This window comes from Mesocricetus auratus, unplaced genomic scaffold, assembly GCF_017639785.1.
Source record: "Mesocricetus auratus isolate SY011 unplaced genomic scaffold, BCM_Maur_2.0 Super-Scaffold_4256, whole genome shotgun sequence".
Classification (NCBI taxonomy): Eukaryota; Metazoa; Chordata; class Mammalia; order Rodentia; family Cricetidae; genus Mesocricetus; species Mesocricetus auratus.
Window position 1 is genome coordinate 108,904,243 of NW_024429182.1, and position 17,319 is coordinate 108,921,561.

Below are 17,319 nucleotides of genomic sequence, written 5' to 3' on the forward strand. Positions count from 1 at the left end.
AGAGATGGCTCAGCGTTAAAGGCTAGGCTCACAACCAAAAATATATGGTCCATTTTGAACTAAACTTGAAACCTAGATTAATGTTCCTTCTCCCACTCTCTTCTAACTTGTGGATGGCTCTGATTTCTACCACTTTATATTGAAAAGAATTTCTTCCCTCCGTGGAATTGTTTTGTGCCTTTATAAAAAAATTAGATGTATGTGGATGAACTCCTTGGTTCTGTATTGTGTTCCATTCATCTTTTTTCCTGTTGCATTATCAATATTGCAGTCAGACTCAGTAGCTAACTTTTTGCAGTTTATTTATTCTTATTTATAGTAATTCTTTTCCTTTAGTTTCTGTGTAGATTACAGAACAGTCTATTTATGTTCCCAGATATCTCTTTAGGAGTGTGTGATAGGAATTGTGTTGGATCTGCATTTCATACCAGGGAGAACTGACATTTAATTGATGAACATGACATGTATAGTAGTTTAGATTTTGAATCTCCCCAAATGCCCATGTGTTGAAGGCTTTGTTCCCTGACTGCAGTGCTATTGAGAGATGGAGGAAGCCTTAGTGGCATGGTGGATGGAAGGAAGTTAGGTCACTGGGGACCATTCAAGGGGGTATTAGAACCTTGGCCCCTGCTTGTTTCTCTGCCCTAATTTCTGGCTGCTATGTGTCTCCATTCTGATATATCGCCTTACCACACACAAAAACCAGAGTCTGCTCGTGGGCAGAGACCCTGGAAACTGGTTGCCTGGCAAGCTTTTCACTGTGCCTTGTCACAGTAAGGAGAAGCAAGTCTTGTCTGTTTCCTGGAGTTACATAATTTGATTCATTTCAATCATTCTGATAGTTCATCAGCAGCGCCTTCTTTCTCTGGGTTAGGGTTAGCACACCGCCATATTATGGTTTGTTATTTCCCCCAACCCCCCAGACTTATATTCCTTGAAGATAGGACTGGGTCTTCTTTTTCATTTTTCTTTATATGTCTGGCTGTTGAGTTGCAATAGGAGACTGTCAGTTTCAGAGAAGTTAAGGATGAACTAAGTCCTTAGAAGAGGCCATTAGATTTGCTGGTCTCCGACGTCAGGCAGTGGTATCTCTAGAAAGATAACGGATGAATGGAGAAGCTTTCCACCTTCCGGCTCTGTCCTCCATGCTTTCCTTTCTCACACCTCTGATTCCCTAATCTTACTGTTCCAGCCTGTGTTCGTTTGGTGCAGTTTCACAGCTATGGATACCTGTGAGAATCTGTTATTACCAGGCAGCCCATCTCCGCTTCCTTGAACCTTTGGCCTACCTGTGTCACACTCACTCCAGTGACCCTCCCTGGCCCTGTGCATTAGAGTGCACACATGAAATCACTTTTCATGGTTAGATCCTTGTCGGGAGCATTTTATGATTATTTTTACATTTATTCCCTGTAACATTAATATTGTGCTCACTCAATAGACTCTTAACTTGATTTTTATATTATCTCACTATTCCAGGGTTTTGGTGGTTTTAATCTAGAAATCATCTTTTTAAATTCAGATTTTTACCAGCACTAAAACAAACAAATATATTTTCAATTTACAATTAAGAGCTGAATCATAAAGGATCATAGTTTTCAATTTAAAATTAACAGGTGAGTCACTTACAGGTTTTTAATTTTTAAATGTCTGCAGCAGTTAGGACTTTCCCATGTCATCATCAGAGGACAACTTGTAGGAGTAGATTAGGAGTAGATTCTCTCTTTCTATGAAGTGGGTTCTGGGGATGGAGCTCCAGTCTCAAGGTTGGAGGCAAACGCCTTTATCTTCTGCTCCAGCTTGTTGGCCCGTCATTAATGTCTTGGCTTTTTTTTAGGGCCCTAGAATGTCAGAAGCCAGAAGTCATTCGTTTGTTGTTCTTTCTGTTGCCTCTCCTTTACCCTTCCCAGCTGCTGTTTGAATATCCGAGTCATTGCTTTGCTTTTGGTGTCCCTTACTGAGGTGCTCTGAATATGCCAGGCTGGGAATGGTTAATGGAGCTTTGCTGTGACATGCGATTTTATTTAGATTGCAATTTACCTTTTCTTTTCTAAAGTATGTTTTTCATTTGAAAACTGCCTTTATGGCTTTACATGTACCTACCTTGGAGCTAGTTGACTCATCATGTGACCACGTTGTAATTATTTTTATTATGATTTTTCTTTTGCTATTACTTTTGTTTTTATTACATGTACCTACCTTGAAGCTTACTCATCATATGCCTGTCTTGGAGCTGACTCATGACATGACAAAAGCTGTCAATATTTTCTTTGCCCTTTTTTCTTTTTTTCTACAACAATGTTTTCCTGTGTAAATAGTGCTAGCTGTCGTGGAACTCACTTTGTAGATCAGGCTGCCCTTGAACCCCTGAGATCCGCCTGCCTCTGCCTCCCAAGTTCTGGGATTAAAGGTGTGTGCCACCGCCACTTGACTCAATATTTTCAGTTTAAGTCAATGAAAACATCTTCTGTTCTAAAACTTTGTTCATACGAGGAGCCTGGCAATGGCATCGTTTTACTTTAGTCTTTAGCATATGCCTTTATTCAGTGACTTTCAAATAAGAGTGAATCTGAGTGGTTGGCTTAAATAACAAAGCCTCTCTCTTTCCAGATTGCAGCCGTTCTCCGGAAGCGGAAACTGGAGTATTACTTGTACAAGCTGCTCCCTGAGATCCTCCAGTCTGCCTCCTTCCTGACCGCTAATGGGGCCTTGTACATTACTTTTTTCTGCATTTTAAGGTTGGTACTCATAATCACCTGTGTGTGTTAATGAATTTGCTTTGTTGAAAGGGAAACTGTCTCAGCTACTGTTGCTTGAAGAAGCACCATGACCAAGGCCACTCATAAAGGCATTTAATTGGGGCCTTCCATACAGTTTCAGAGGGTGAGAGTCCATGATCAGTATGGCAGGGAGCATGGCTGCCTGCAGACATGGTGTTGGAGCAATAGCTTAGAGCTTACATCCTGATCCTGATTCACAGGTGGTTGGGGAAGAGGAAGGGAGAGTGGGAGGAAGAGAAAGAAGAGGAAGCTAGGCCTGGTATGGGCTTTTTAAACCTCAAAGCCACTTCCCAAACTCCTCCTCCAAGACCACACCTCCTAACCCTAAACACCCCACCAACTGGGAACCAAACATTCCAATATATGAGCCTCTGGGGCTATCATTATTCAAACCCTATGGCAACAAAGATCTGTTTGCATAGTTGTTATTCAGATTGCTCTCTTTCTAGTTAAATCTGTGAAATAACATTTACCTCCAAGAAAATTTGTCAGAACATGAGCCATAGGTCTTGGCCTCATGACGTAGTTTCAAATTACTGGTATGATTTACGCAGCAAAAGCACTTCAATATAGCATTCATTTTCCGAAGCCTACTGTAGTTCTGAGATTGTTGGTCAGGATTTCTGACCAGAAGCAGAATTCAGGAATGACCAGAAATTCAAAGCAACTGGCATATGAGGTTGGGACCACAAAAGACATGGTTGTGCATCAAAGGGTAGATAAGTTCCTGGTGTCTGCTCCTGCTGGTGTCCTGATTCAGGCCTGTATTCTGTACCTGTGCTTCCTGCTGTCTGCATTGACACAGTTCGGCTTTCAGTTATTGGCAACTTCTCACTGCTGTTGGAAGCTACTTCCTGTTACCCTCATCAGTGTCATCTATGTAGTTTTGTATATTTTAGTTACAATTCAGCATATAATTTCCAAGTGTCTCATAGATATCATCCCCCCCATCACCAGTATTTATAAACTTTACACAATGGAGGCAGTCACCGTAAGGACTCATGCCATGGAGCAGATTGCATTTTGAAACTGATTTGGACATCTGTGTAATAAGCTTGAGCCTGTGGTCTGTGCAGTACTAAGACTTGTTGGAAGCTGCTATGGCAGCATACTGCTCCACTTGTGGATTGCCTGGCTAAACAGGGGAAGTGTAATGTGTTTAATAGTAAGATAATGTCAGTATTTTCCCTGGAGCTGTCTTCCTAAGTCCCCTTTCCTCTAGAGCTTATGTTCAGTAGTTTGGTAGATTCTGTAAGGAAAACCTCCCTGCTGGCTTTAAGGCAAAAGGTTTTAATGTCTCATAAGTACTCTTTAAGTGTTTATGGCAGTTTTTAAAACTCAGGCTTCAGTTAAAAAGATCATTTCTCAGAGTCTTGATCCTTGTCTTTCTCTGACTGTTTCCTATGCCCCCTCATATATATATATGAGTTTTGTTCAGATCACGTCTTACATTTAGAGGTTGGTTCTCTTTTCTTAGGAGCAGGGCTGTTTTGAAAGAAACATCTGAGGCAGGGTATAGTGGTGCACTCTGGTGGTTGAGAAGTTTGAGGCAAGCCTGGATTATATAAGTGAGTTCCAGGCCAGCCAGAGCTACAAAGTGAGACTTCCTCCATCAAAAACATATATTACTCATGTCTCTAAATTTGTGTGGAAACATAATCAGTTAAGCCATTTGTAATATTTTGGGTACTATGCAGATCCCTACTTTCTTTTTGGCTTTTCTGAGACAGGGTTTATCTGTGGAGCTTTGCAGACCAGGTTGGCCTTGAATTCACAGAGATCCACTTGCCTTTGCTTCCCAAGTGCTGGGATTAAAGGTATGCACCACGACTACCCAGGTGCAGATCCCTCCATTCAAGTAACCAATGCCAGTAGATAAGAAATGGTATCCGCATAAAACTAAAAAATATAAAATACTTCAGCAAGTGCTGTAAGAAATCATGAAGGGTTGTGCCGCATGGATACAATCCCTATTTAAACCACTGTGAGTCGGGTGCATGGCTCACAGCAGCACTCAGGAGAGGAGGCAGGAGGACTGCTTGGATGCAGAGGCTAGCCTGGGCTCCATGAGAAGCTAAGGGACATCATGGAATATGCAATGAAACTTTGTCCCCCAACAAAACCAAACCAAATCCCAGCCAAACAGCATCCAAGAACACTGGTGATGCTTATAAAAGCAGCTGGCATTTTCTGCAAATACTGGCAGAGGGAGACAGTGAGTCTAGCCTGGGACATGGTGAATTTGGGGGACTGTGGGATGCTTGGGTAGAAGATGGGTAGAGAAGAGAAGCTTCTGTTTGTAAGGGCTGAAGTGACCAACTAGGAATTTCATACAAAAATTCCGAATTTGAATTTCAGGAAGATACTCGGTAAATTCTACTCCTGGACTCCTGGCTTTGGTGCTGCTCTACCAGCCTCGTATGTGGCCATTCTAATCGAAAGGAAAAGCAGGTAAGTTTTCCATATCTTCATGTTTAATAGAATTAGTTACCTGAGGGAATTTGATTTTATTTTTGCTTATTACTTATTATTGCCCAGGGATGAGAAATATTTTCCTACATATGTTTTTATTATGCAGCTATTTGATTGAAGTTAATTCTATGTTAGCATTATGTTCATTGTCTATAAAATAAATATAAGGATACTATAAATATGCAATACAAAAATAAAGAAATGCAAATATAAAATAGTGAACAGAAATAGCAGTTTCCACTTAATTAATAGAAGGTTCTGTGATGTAGCATAATTAAAGCAAGCATATGCAAATTCCAGTGGGAGCCTGTTTCATTCACTGTGTAGCAACCTTGTCATACCTAAGAAAGTTATTAAATTTTCTGTTGCTGTCTAGGTCTGCTCCCTGCTGAAGGCTTAGTAACTAGCCCTTCATAGGAATTACCCTCTGAAAGGAATCTTGCAAACAATTTTTATTGTTATTCACATAGAATTTTCCATGTGAACTCATTCACACCATCTGTGCAATGTTATGTAAGTAGTTGAGTCAGAGGATAGTGATAGGTCATGGTAAAGTTTTTGCATAAGAGAGTATTTGTCACTGCATGTATTGCTAAACTCAGAGACCTTGTGGATGCTGTAATGCCTGAAAATGCGAAACATGTTTTATTCTGCCTCACAGGCCAGCACAGCCCAGATCTCAGCTGGGGACTCCAGAGCCGGCCTCTGGCTTCATAGTTTGGCTCGGCCACTAACTGTGTCATCTCTTTGCCTTATTTTTTATCTGAAAAGTGGAAGTAATGAAGTAATGATCACCTGTCATGATCTCAGATAATTTAGTTGATATATAAAATTTTATTAGAACAGTACAGTTATGTGGTAAGCAGAGCTTTTTTTTTTTTCCTGTTGAGTAATGAGAGAGTTATTCTGCTAATGGCAACTTGAATCTCTTTAAAAATGTGAGTATTGGCTTTGAAAGCATATTAAAAAGATGCATTACTTACACATGAGACTTTCAACCTGTTTTTTTCCTTTTGGGTGGGGGTGATTTTTTACTTGAGTATGGGCAGCTCATCGGTGGCCACCTGACTGAAGAAAATGACATGGCCTTTTTCTTTTGATCACGGTGCCACCTGTGACTTTTAGCTTTAAGTAGGACTTTATTTTTGTAGTTATCTGACCATTTCAGTGGGAACCGGTGACACTAATCTCCAGAGTCAGCAGTTAGCAGCTCACAATTTTACCTCATTTGCATGTGAGCACATGTGTGTATGTATGTGCCTGTGTGTAGTTATTATGTAGAAGCATGTGGTAGACATTAAGACCCTTTATCTGACATCCCCTGCATAATCATAAATGTTCCCACACACAAGGAAACAGCAGTCATTCCTTGTTTTTGTGTGTTTATTTTGGTCAGGTCAGCTAGGGCAATGTTGTTTTAAGTCCATGCCAAATAATCAAACAAACACACATACAAACACAAGTTTTCATTCTTTTTGCCCTGAGTTCTATGTGGCTTTTATATATTACAATCAGGATTCTTTTTGTTTGTGGTTAGTGTATTTTAACATTTTTGAAACAGTTCATGTGTCTCTCATTTCATTTTGTTTGGTGAACCAATTTAAAAATCTTTGTATTTTCAGCAATATGTATATTTACTGCTACCACTGATGCCATTTATTGGTATCACTGGCGTGTTTGCTGTTTTAATTGTGTGTACTATCCTCAGTGAAGTTCTGTGTGGCCCATTTGTGTTTATCCTTTAGTGCTCCTGCCCTCACTTCCTCTCGCTGCACCTAATGTGAAACTGGGAAGTGGGTATTGCGGCCACTGCCTGTAGAACTGTGTGCTCCCATTTTTACTGCACTCATGTGGATGTGCACAGTTCTGAGCACCTTCTTCTCATGAGTTGACTTGTTTAACCCCTATTGCTGTCGGTACACAGCATGGTTTTTTTTTTTTTTTCTTTTAGAGACAGGGTTTCTCTGTATTGTTTTGGAGGCTGTCAGTCTAGCCTGGCCTCGAACTCACAGAGATCCCCCTGCCTCTGCCTCCCGAGTGCTGGGATTAAAGGCATGCACCACCACTGCCTGGCCACAGCATGGTTTTATCACCAGAAAGATCACCTGCCCCCAGGACTAGATAATCTGTTTTGCACTTGTATATGTCATGTTGAGAACTTGAAGAGTTGCAGAAATGGAAGCATTTTAACACAGGCCTCTTCTTTCCTTTCTTAACTAAGCATCATGTTGTAGATGCACCCAAGATGTTACCTGAATCACCAGTTCATTCCTTTTCTATTGCTTGGTTTTACATTATAGAAATATGCTGTCTTGTACTTATGATTTATTCACACTAGTGATATTCTATCCATGACATGGAATTACTTTCTATCTATTTTGATTTTTTAAAAATTTCTTTCATTAACTTTTGTTGTAGTAAGATGCAGCTTACATACCCTGTTTCAGAACAGTTGAAATATTCTTAGTATGAGTTTTATTCATCCTTTTTTATTTATTTTCTTTTTTCTAACTTTTTAAAATTACTTTAATTTTAAATAGCTTGCTTCACATGTCAATCCCAGTTCCCTCTCCCTCCCCTCTTCCCGCAACCCCCCACCATCCCCCCCCCCAGCCTCCAACCCTATCCCCACTTCCTTCCACATAGGGGATATCCAGAGTCTGTCATTTCGACAGGCACTCCCCTAAGAGTCCAGGCCGAGAGAGCATCCCTATGTAGCTATGGCTGTCCGCGAACCTCCTCTGTAGACTAGGATGGTCTCAAACAGAGACCTGCCTACTTCTGCTTCTGAGTGCTGGGATTAAAGTCATGCACCACCAACCATTTATTGTCTCACCTGCATTATGCCCATCTTGGTTATTCTGAGTCTGGCTGGCAACTTCCTCTTTCTTCTCCCAGAGCTCACTCTGTCCAGAAGTTCCTGCTATTCCTCTTGCCTGGCTTTTGGCAGTTTAGGTTTTTATTAAACCAACCACAGTGACACATCTTGACACAGTGTGAAGGAACGTTCCACACTGTGTGGACATTGGTGAGTGACCATTTTTTGAGCTGATCATTTGAAATTCAGGCTATTGTATGCTTTGCTGCCTCACTGCTTGTTGCCCCCCAAAACCCATCTGCTGGGGCCTCAGACAGACTCATTAGGCTCCCAGTTGTGAATGATGCTGCCTTATTCTTGGGTACATTTCTGTATGGACTTAATCGTTTCATTTCTCTGGTGAGTGAACCTCGTTGTAGAATTGCTGGCTTACCTGATAACCATGTTTAACATTTTGAAGAACTGTGAGTTGTTTGCTAGACTGGTTGCTGGTTTCGATTCCCTCCAGCAGTCAGGATGTAATTTATGAGAGGATAAAAACAAAAAAAATATCATTTGTCATTGAATCATTTACTTCTTAGCTATTGAGTTGTAAATGTCTCTGGGTGTTCTATATATAAGTCTCTTGCATCAATAATTTGCAAATATTCTACCATGTTCTGTGTATTTGTCTCATCACTTTCTTTGTCATGTCTTTCAGAACACAAAAATTTGTTAAAGGCCAGTTCATCCTTTTTTTTTTCTTTTGACAGCATGTTCCTGTACAGTTCAGATTGACTCTAAATTCACTGTGAATACAAGGATGGTCTTGAAATTGTGATTCTTTTCCTCAGTTTCCTGAGTTCTTAAAGTACAGATATGCCCACCATGCCTGTCTCTTGTTTCATAAACTTTTGTTGATTGTGTTTTTGGTATCATGTTTGAGAAACAATTACCAACTCAGTTTGCATGTAAATGCCATTGACCTGGTGTCCTAATATTGACTCCTGACCTTGCTGTACTCATTTGTTCTGAGAGTTGCTGATATATTCCCTGGAAATTTCTATAGGAGATGTTAACTGCCAGTGGAAAGCTTTGTTTTTCTTCCAGTCGACATTTATTGTCATCATTCTTGTTTTACTGTGTATAGTCTCCTAGCGCTGATCCAAGCCCTGATCCAAGCCCTGATCCTGATGCTAGCAGATGCCACTTAGTCTTTTACCATCAACTGTGATGCTGTAAGTTGTAGTGTTTTTATCTGTGCATCATCAGCTTTATAAAGTTAACATTTCGTCCAATATGTTGTGGACCTTTAATCATGCTGCATGGCTTTTCTGTATCAGTTATTGTGTTCATGTGGCTTTTCTTTGGATTGTTTATAGTTTTTTTCCTACCTATGAATGAGATCAGGGTTGTTGATAACTTTATGTATGGGGCTGGATTTCTTAACCTTGGCAATATTGACAGGTTTTCATGCAGAGGAGATTTTTATGGGGAAAACTGTCTTGTGCATGAGCCTGCACATGCCACTGGCCCTTTTTTCTTCCTTACCTTTGGGAGAGTCTACCTGGGACAACTAGTCTTTGTTGAAAACTAATGATCTGTATCTGGTCAGATTCATTGGTCTGAATTTATCATTTGACGAGAAAAGTTTAAGACCTCCAACTGTGTTTGGAAATTGTCTATTCTGTCTTTAGATGAATTTCTACAATGATTTTATCCATATATCCTCTTGGTATGCTTTACTCAGTATTGGTATTGTCAGGGTCAAGTCTTTCTGTAGCTCATGTAGTTTCCTTGTTTCAATGTGTCGTTTTCTTAGCTACATGGAGTCTGTATAGCATTATCAGTTATGTTAGCATGGGCACTGTATACCTTTTGTAAATGATTCAATTTTCTTTCCTACTGCTCCTATCCTGAGCATTCAGAGCTGCTGCATGGCATAAAGCCAAGAGATTATCATCATATAGACATTGCCTTTCTAAAGTAGCATAATCTTCTCCAAGAAGTTGATCTTGGAATATTTCTATACCTCTAGCTTTAGCTTTAGTTCAATAGTCTTAGCTTCTTCTCTGAACCAGGAAGTCCATTGTAATTGTGGATGAGGCTCTAGAACAACTTTAACCAAGTCTATCTAGTTCATAAGGATAATTCTATTACAAACTAATCATGTCTTTATCATCTGCTTCACAAATGGTGAATGGATGCCATATGAGACTACCGCTTCCTTGAATTTCCCTAAATCTAACATTGTTACAAGCTTCCAAGTAGCCCTTATAAAATCTTTTGCATTTGGCATGTCCTGTAAGGTTACTGGATATATTAAGGTTGGCTTTCTTAAGTTCCTCTTTAACCTTGTAATGCAATGCTGAACTCTGGTTCTCCACTCAATTCCTCAGTGTAGATTTGAATAATTATGGCCTGCTTTAATAAGTTTTTCTAAGGTCTGCATCTTAGCACTCATATCAACCAACTATTTTAGAGATAGACCAAGAATTATCAAACCAACAGCAAAGCTTATCAAAATGATAATTAACAGTATGCCAATCGAGGTTAAGTTGATTATCCTGTTATTTAAGTGTTCCACTTTTAAATCATGCATTGCATAATCATACAGAGACCCGATTTTCTCCATTGTAATAGTGTTTCCCATTTTTAATGCGGGAAAACCCCTCTCTTTTAATTAATTCCTCCTTTTAAGAATTTTCAGTTGTGTTACCAAATCTGCTGACAGTGCTATTTCTGAAGTGTAGCACATCTGAACCAGAGAACTAGTTTTTGGTCATGAGCTGAGAGTTTCAGCCTGAGGAGGAGAGGGGCTTTAAGGAAAAACTGCAACCCATGGCATGGTGGGGAGAGGGAGAGGGAGGGAAGGAGGGAGGGAGGGAGGGGCAGAGACAGAGACACATGGCTGTCTCAAAAACCTCACACTGGATTGTGTGGACAAAACACACGTGGGTTTAGGCTGAAGACAAAGCCAACTGATCTAGGGGAGTTTGGGTGGCAGCTGAAGATTGTTTAGAGAGGCTACAACAGGAAAATTCCAAACGCTTTCGGGAAAAATCCAAAGAAAACCTAGCTGGATAAACTGGGACTCCAGAGGGCCTGCAGCTTAGGCCTGAGCCTGGACCAGTGGCTTCAAAGTGGCTGGAGACTAATTACCTAAAAGTGAATACTGAATACCCTGCTCCTATCTTATATACCTGTCTAGCGCTGGGATTAAAGGTGTGTACCACTACTGCCCAGCTTCTGTGGTTGTGGCTAACTTTGTGTTCTGATCTTCAGTGGGCTTATTAGATCATAAACAATGTATCACCACACACTGAAGCCACATGAAAGGAGGCTTAACTTTAGAGGAAGAGTGAAAAAGCCCAAAGTATCAGAGAAAGCTTACTTAGACTCTCTGGCCAGCATCCAAAAAAAAAAAAAAAAAGACTAAAAAGAAAAAGGGACAATTATATCTGTAAGATGGGCTAATGCCGCAGAACTTCTTTGTAGGGACTGCATTCTGGGTAGGGAATTCTGGGGAGGAAATTAAAAATGCTCATTAAAAATGAAATTCTTCCTTCTGTTTCGTTAGCTCAAGTAAAACCACTTTCCTGGGGATGCTTCTGACCCACCCAACCTCAAGGCTAGGAGGTTTTATTACTTTGGGCTGAAGAAAGTAGTTTTTCCTTAATGGGTTCTTACCACTACTATGATATTACCATATGGCTGAAGAAGAAAAAGCAATCTTATATGTGATGTGATTCTTTTTTATGTAATTGAACTGTGTGCAACCTGTTGATTTATTTCCACCATTTATTAGGTGGTGAGATTTATGATACTAGGAAATAGCTTTATAGGGTTTTGTGTTGAGAGTTGCATGTGCACACACAGCAACTCTACCTGTTTGGTTCTGTTCAAATTTCCAAGGTCATTTGTTTTTGCCATTTAGGAACTGAACTGGGATCTTATCTGCCTTTATCCCTGAGCTGTGATCCCTGACCAAGTTTTAGTTCTTTAGTATTTTAAGCCTAGGCATATTTTAACAGCAGTTGTTTTTGCTTTGTGTGTGTACAACTTTAAAAGTGAGAAAAGTAAATATATCTTTATCTCCCTATAAGTTGCCTTTTTTTGAGTTTTATTTTAAAGAAATTGCTTTGGTGCTTACCTAGAATTTTGTAAGAGCCAATGTAGTCATCAGTTTTGATCTGAAGAAGTCTATTTTACTTGTGATAAGTTAATATTAAGGCTATGTTAAATAGCACGACCATCAATAATGTATAAAAATCTATAAAAGTGAAATTATACATGCTTCAGAATCATTGTTTTCAGTACTAGAATGAAACTTATTGTTGTTATTCTAGTAGGAAGATAGACTTGTAACTCTGGTTTTAACTCACAGAGAAATTAACTGTGTGCAGGTAGAAACAGTCAGTAGGCAGCCAGAAATGTGATTAGATTCAAGGGAAAGGTTATGGTGAAACAAAGTTGGAAGTTTCTGTGTACACTAATATAGACAAGCCTAGGAAAGGGATTTTCTGGGGTTGAATGTTAGGAAACAGAGTGCAACTCTGTTATCTTTGAAATAGTAAAAGAAATGAAAAAGTAGATTTTGCAGGAATTGCACATGGTGCTTTTTTAAAATAGTATATTTGTAGTCTCACTTCTTAAATTTTAACACTTGGACAGTGAAAACTTTATGGTATACACATGTGGAGCTGGGCTGTGTAATTAGTTTTGCAGTTGTGAGATGCAAACATAGAATTTTCTGTATACACAGTAGATATCTGCACATGTGTCCTTATATTCTTATCTGTCCTCTTTTCTTTCGTTTCCCTGCTCTTTATCCATCTTCCTCTTACATCCATGTCTGTCAGTCCATCCATTCTTTTAGAGTTAAGCTTGCTTTGCCAATTAGTTTCTTACACGAAGAAGAGAGGGATGCTGAGTTGAGTCCTAATCACACCACTGTGAGCTTCTGAGAGAGCTTTGAAGTTGTTTCCAGAGTTGCTTTAAAAATTTGTCCCACAAAGAACTGGGCTCCTCTTAGCTCAGTTGGAAGCCTGGTACATCTAGCTTACCCCAGGAGGGCTGTTAAGAAGGGGCTTTTCCTCTGTGACTCTAGGAAGTGCCTTGTAGTCCAGAAAGAAGTCATTCTGATGGATTTTTCTTTCTTTCGTCCCCCACCCCCCCTTTTTTTCCAGAATTGCTGTGGAATTTGCTTTGATATTTAGTTTTACTTTGGATAAGTTAAAAACCACAGTATGTTTAAAGATGGATTAAAATGAAAACCACTTTCCTTTTAAGCACACTTTTGGGTTGAGTTATCAGGCACTTTAGTAGTTAAGAAACATCTAAGCAGACAGGACCAAGATGAAAAGGAGGATGTAATATGCAAATCAAAGTGTTTGGTCCCTAAGTTCTTTACATACCAGCTTCCATAACTGATGTGCTTATGCTGTTCAGTGAATTCGGTGATAGAAAGGGATCCTGCACTCCTCATTGAGAATGAGCTTTTGTCTTGCTCATTCCTATACCTTACAGGGGAAGTAAGGGGGAAAACATTCACTGTTTGGGAAGTGTCTCTTTGTTTCTGCTTTATTTCCTTTTCTCTTTGCTTGTGGGATGTAGATGTGCTTTATGTGTGTATTATGTATGTATTTCGAATTGAGAAGTTAGATTGTTTATGCTAGGCTCCCTAGTAACCTCGGTTAGGGAATTCATTCTCCAATATTCAGAACCTTGGGATAGGCTAAGAAATATATGCAGTAAAGTTTCAAAGTGAAGTACTGCTCATCCTTCATTGAGAAATGATGATAGCACTGTTGCTGTTAGAAGCCATCACTGTTTAGGATACTGTTGAATCTGCTAAAGTGTTACAAAGATTTAATTTTATTTTTTGCTGAAGGTTGTTGTGATTGCAGGGTTAGTTGATGTGGCAGTGGTTTAGTATAACTGCTAAAGTTCTGTGTGCTAGTTTAAGAGAGTTCTCTCTTCCAGAGGGGGAAAGGGAGGAAGGGGAAGAGAGGAGAGAGAGAAGGAGAGACAAAGGCAGAGAGAGACCCTATCTTAGAAAACAAAATTAGGAGGGTGACTGGGAGGTATGTGACTATTGGCTTACTCTGGCTTTTGAGTGGATGTTTGAGAGGGAGGAATTATGGCTTTTGACTCTTATAGTGCTCTTCGTGATGACCTTGACCTAGAATCCCTAGGAAGCTCCAGGGCCAGAAGCATCAGGAGAATGAGGTTTGTGTGGAATCCACTGGGGTGGTGCCTCTCTCAGGACATCAGGACACTCAGTGAACCCTGAGACAGTTTAATTCTGAGGACTCAGGGATGCGGCAGGGACCTCTTCTAAAGATACCTGCTGCTTCACTGATCACTCTGGTCCTAAGTACACTCAGCTCCCAAACCTAGCCAGCTCTTTGGATCTGAGTCCCCAAGTGGTAGAGGACCACCTAGAGACAGAAATGATCCTGATCAGAGACAGGCACCTTCAGAAAAGTGAGGAGTAGACCAGGACCTCTTGAGAGGATGGGGTTGAGTATGACTAGCATGGATCCTTGTTTTCTTTCCATTCCAGTTGCTTATAACTGCCAGGGAAGCCCTGAAATCCCAGAACGACCTCAGTCGGAGGAAAGGGCTGGTTCCTCTAGTGACTCCTGCCACTGTTGCATCCAGCCAGCCTTGGGAAATGAGGAGTTGGAAGAGGAATATATAGTGTTTTTTTTTTTTAACTCTCTGGGGGCCTGCAACCCAGCTCCCAAATAAATGCGTGGAGTATGAATAAATACATTCATTACTTATGAATGCCAGACTCAGCTTGGCTTGTTTCTTGCCAGCTTTTCTAAGTAAAATTATCCTGTTTCTCTTTAACTACATTTTGCCTCTGTGCTTTTTACCTTTATTTATCCCATATATCTGTCTTTCCTTACAGTCTGGGTGACTGACCCTTGGTGCCCTCCTTTCCTCCTTTTCTGACTCTTCCTTCTTCTCTTCCTCCTACTTATTCTCCCTGCCTGCTAGCCCCACCTATTTCTCTCTTCTGCCTAGCTATTAGCCACTTAGCTCTTTATTAGACCATTCAGGTGTTTTAGACAGCGAAAAGGACATAGTTTTACAGAGTTAAACAAATGCAACATCAAAGAATGCAAACATCTTTGCATCATTAAACAAATTATCCACAGCATAAACAAATGTAACACATCTTAAACAAATATTCCACAACCGGATTATGACCATCTCTTAAATTTCTCAGTGATTTTTTTCATGTGTGTCAGGTAGGAAGAAAGCATTACTCCAGAGGCAGGGATACCACTTTCGGAACAAGGAGGATACTCAGGATGGTGGGTGCAGAGGGCCCTGGCACCCCAGTTGATATCTACCAGGCTGAAAACGAAGTCAGTCAGATAAGTGCACAGGTCTGGGACTGTAAGAAGTGGAGGGACTATGCCAGCTAGGCCAGGCAAGCTTCTGGCTTGATTGAACTGCTTGTTTGGGCTGGAGAGTGCAGAAATTTGTGGCTGCCTCATTTATGCATGTAAGCAGCTGAACTGCTGTGATCTGGACCTTCCTTGGTTTTGGTGGGAGTCTGGACAGAGAGATTAGTGGGAGGCTAGGCCTAGGTGATATAGTACAGTTTTTACTTTCCTGCTCCTGGCTCTCCCTGGACTGGAGGGTTCTGGTGGGACCTGTTAGGTTGCAGGAATAAGGCCACTTGGCTCTTCTCTTGACTGGATTCTCCAGCCTTCCATTGTTGTTTGACTCTGCTGAAGGATAGCAGGCCATGGCAGTAAAGATTAGTTCAGCAGGCTTGGCTAGAGTTATCTTCAGTCAGAAGAGGACTGATAGGCTTGTGGGTGCTGCTGCCAGTGAAAGAGGAAGTGACTTTTGACCATGTCTGGGTTTCCTGAGGATGACATAAATCCTTTTCATGTGATAGGGTTGGAACTATTGAGCTGAAGGTCTTATAGGCAGCTGGTGGTGGTTTATCCTGACAAAAATCATGATCCTAGGTTGAGGAACCTCAAGGTTTTTGGGGCATTGTGAGCAACCCTAACAAGGCAGAGGAATATGGGTTGAAATGAACCCCAGAGAATGAACTGAGGTGTTGAGTGAATGAGTTTCTCTCCAGGCTACAAGATGACCTCAGGGAAGTAATGGATACTGTGATGTGTAGCCGATGCAGAGGAAAGTGTAGGAGACTTGAGATGACCATGAACCTAAGAGAACCAGATATTGTGCTGAGTGTAGTAGGTTGCATACATGCTACTGAGGAAGGAGACTTGGGCAGATTCAAACATGTTGTGCCTCATGATCAGTTACATTACTCTGATGAGTGGAAAGATCTATGACATCACAGTGGGCAGGCTTCCAGCATGTGGGAATCACCTGGATACCTACAGAGTTCCATATCACATCTCAGTTGACTCTTGGTAGCAGGTACCAGTGGTTGGCAGAGGGCCATCCCTGAGATTCCCCTCCTGCTGATTGCAGGGTTGCTTGAGTTGGATCTTTTGGGTACCCCCAGCCAGATGTCCAGTGAGAATTTCTTTGCAGCTGTTCATTGTGGCCTCAGGGCCACTGCAACTCCCAAGCCCAAAAGCACAGCACAGCACTCCAGAGAGATGCCAGATGGAAGCAGCTGAAGAAAGTGAGGCAGCCGTTCTAGTGTTGACACCCATTCTCCTCAGGTCAATGTCAGAGGTCAAAGAGGTTGTGTTTGGCACAGGAGGGAGTTGGACTTCTTAATATTTAAGTATTTCCCTAATTTAAAGTTGTACCTTCAGTACTCATAGGAAGTCCTTCTTTCTTGGCTCCCAGGAACTGATCTTGTCTTCTGACAATGTCAAAGGAACAGGAGGTGGCCAGACCAAAGCCTCTGGGAGGGCCTGGACCTCTGCCCTACCGGTGATTCATACACACACACATTCACACAACGTGGATGTGTGTATATATGTGTGTATTTTATATATATATATATATATATATATATAAACATGTACTACATGTAAATATGACATGCTGAGTTTGTTGAGCATTGCTTGTATGTATATAATTTTAAGGTTGAGGACTTGTTATTGACTAATAATTAGGGGCCCATTCTCAGGGAAGACTAACTCTCCCCTCTGTCCGCAGCTCTTAGCTGCCTGTAGTTCTTTGTCTAGGGGTGAGACCCTATGAGAGTTTGTGCTCCCACATCACCATGTCTGTTGGTGTTAGTCTTGCTTGGGTCTTATGCAGGCTGCTATATTGTTGGATTATTGTGGGGGAAGTATGTCCTTT

The 17,319-nt window shown here is 40.9% G+C and overlaps 1 protein-coding gene across 5 annotated transcripts in view; it reads left to right on the forward strand.

The window, feature by feature from the left end:
- The window catches only part of Tmem135 (transmembrane protein 135), a 190,335-nt gene that overhangs the window by 23,520 nt on the left and 149,496 nt on the right, over positions 1-17,319 (forward strand). For 2 of the 5 annotated variants that reach the window (XM_040728820.1, XM_005085366.4), the window contains exons 2-3: positions 2,611-2,738; positions 5,139-5,231. In XM_040728820.1, the coding sequence (XP_040584754.1) occupies positions 2,611-2,738; positions 5,139-5,231 (221 nt within the window). Of the gene's footprint in view, positions 1-2,610; positions 2,739-5,138; positions 5,232-16,454; positions 16,728-17,319 lie in introns of those variants that run through there. The other 3 variants (XM_040728821.1, XM_040728827.1, XM_040728829.1) reach the window with 2 other exon arrangements.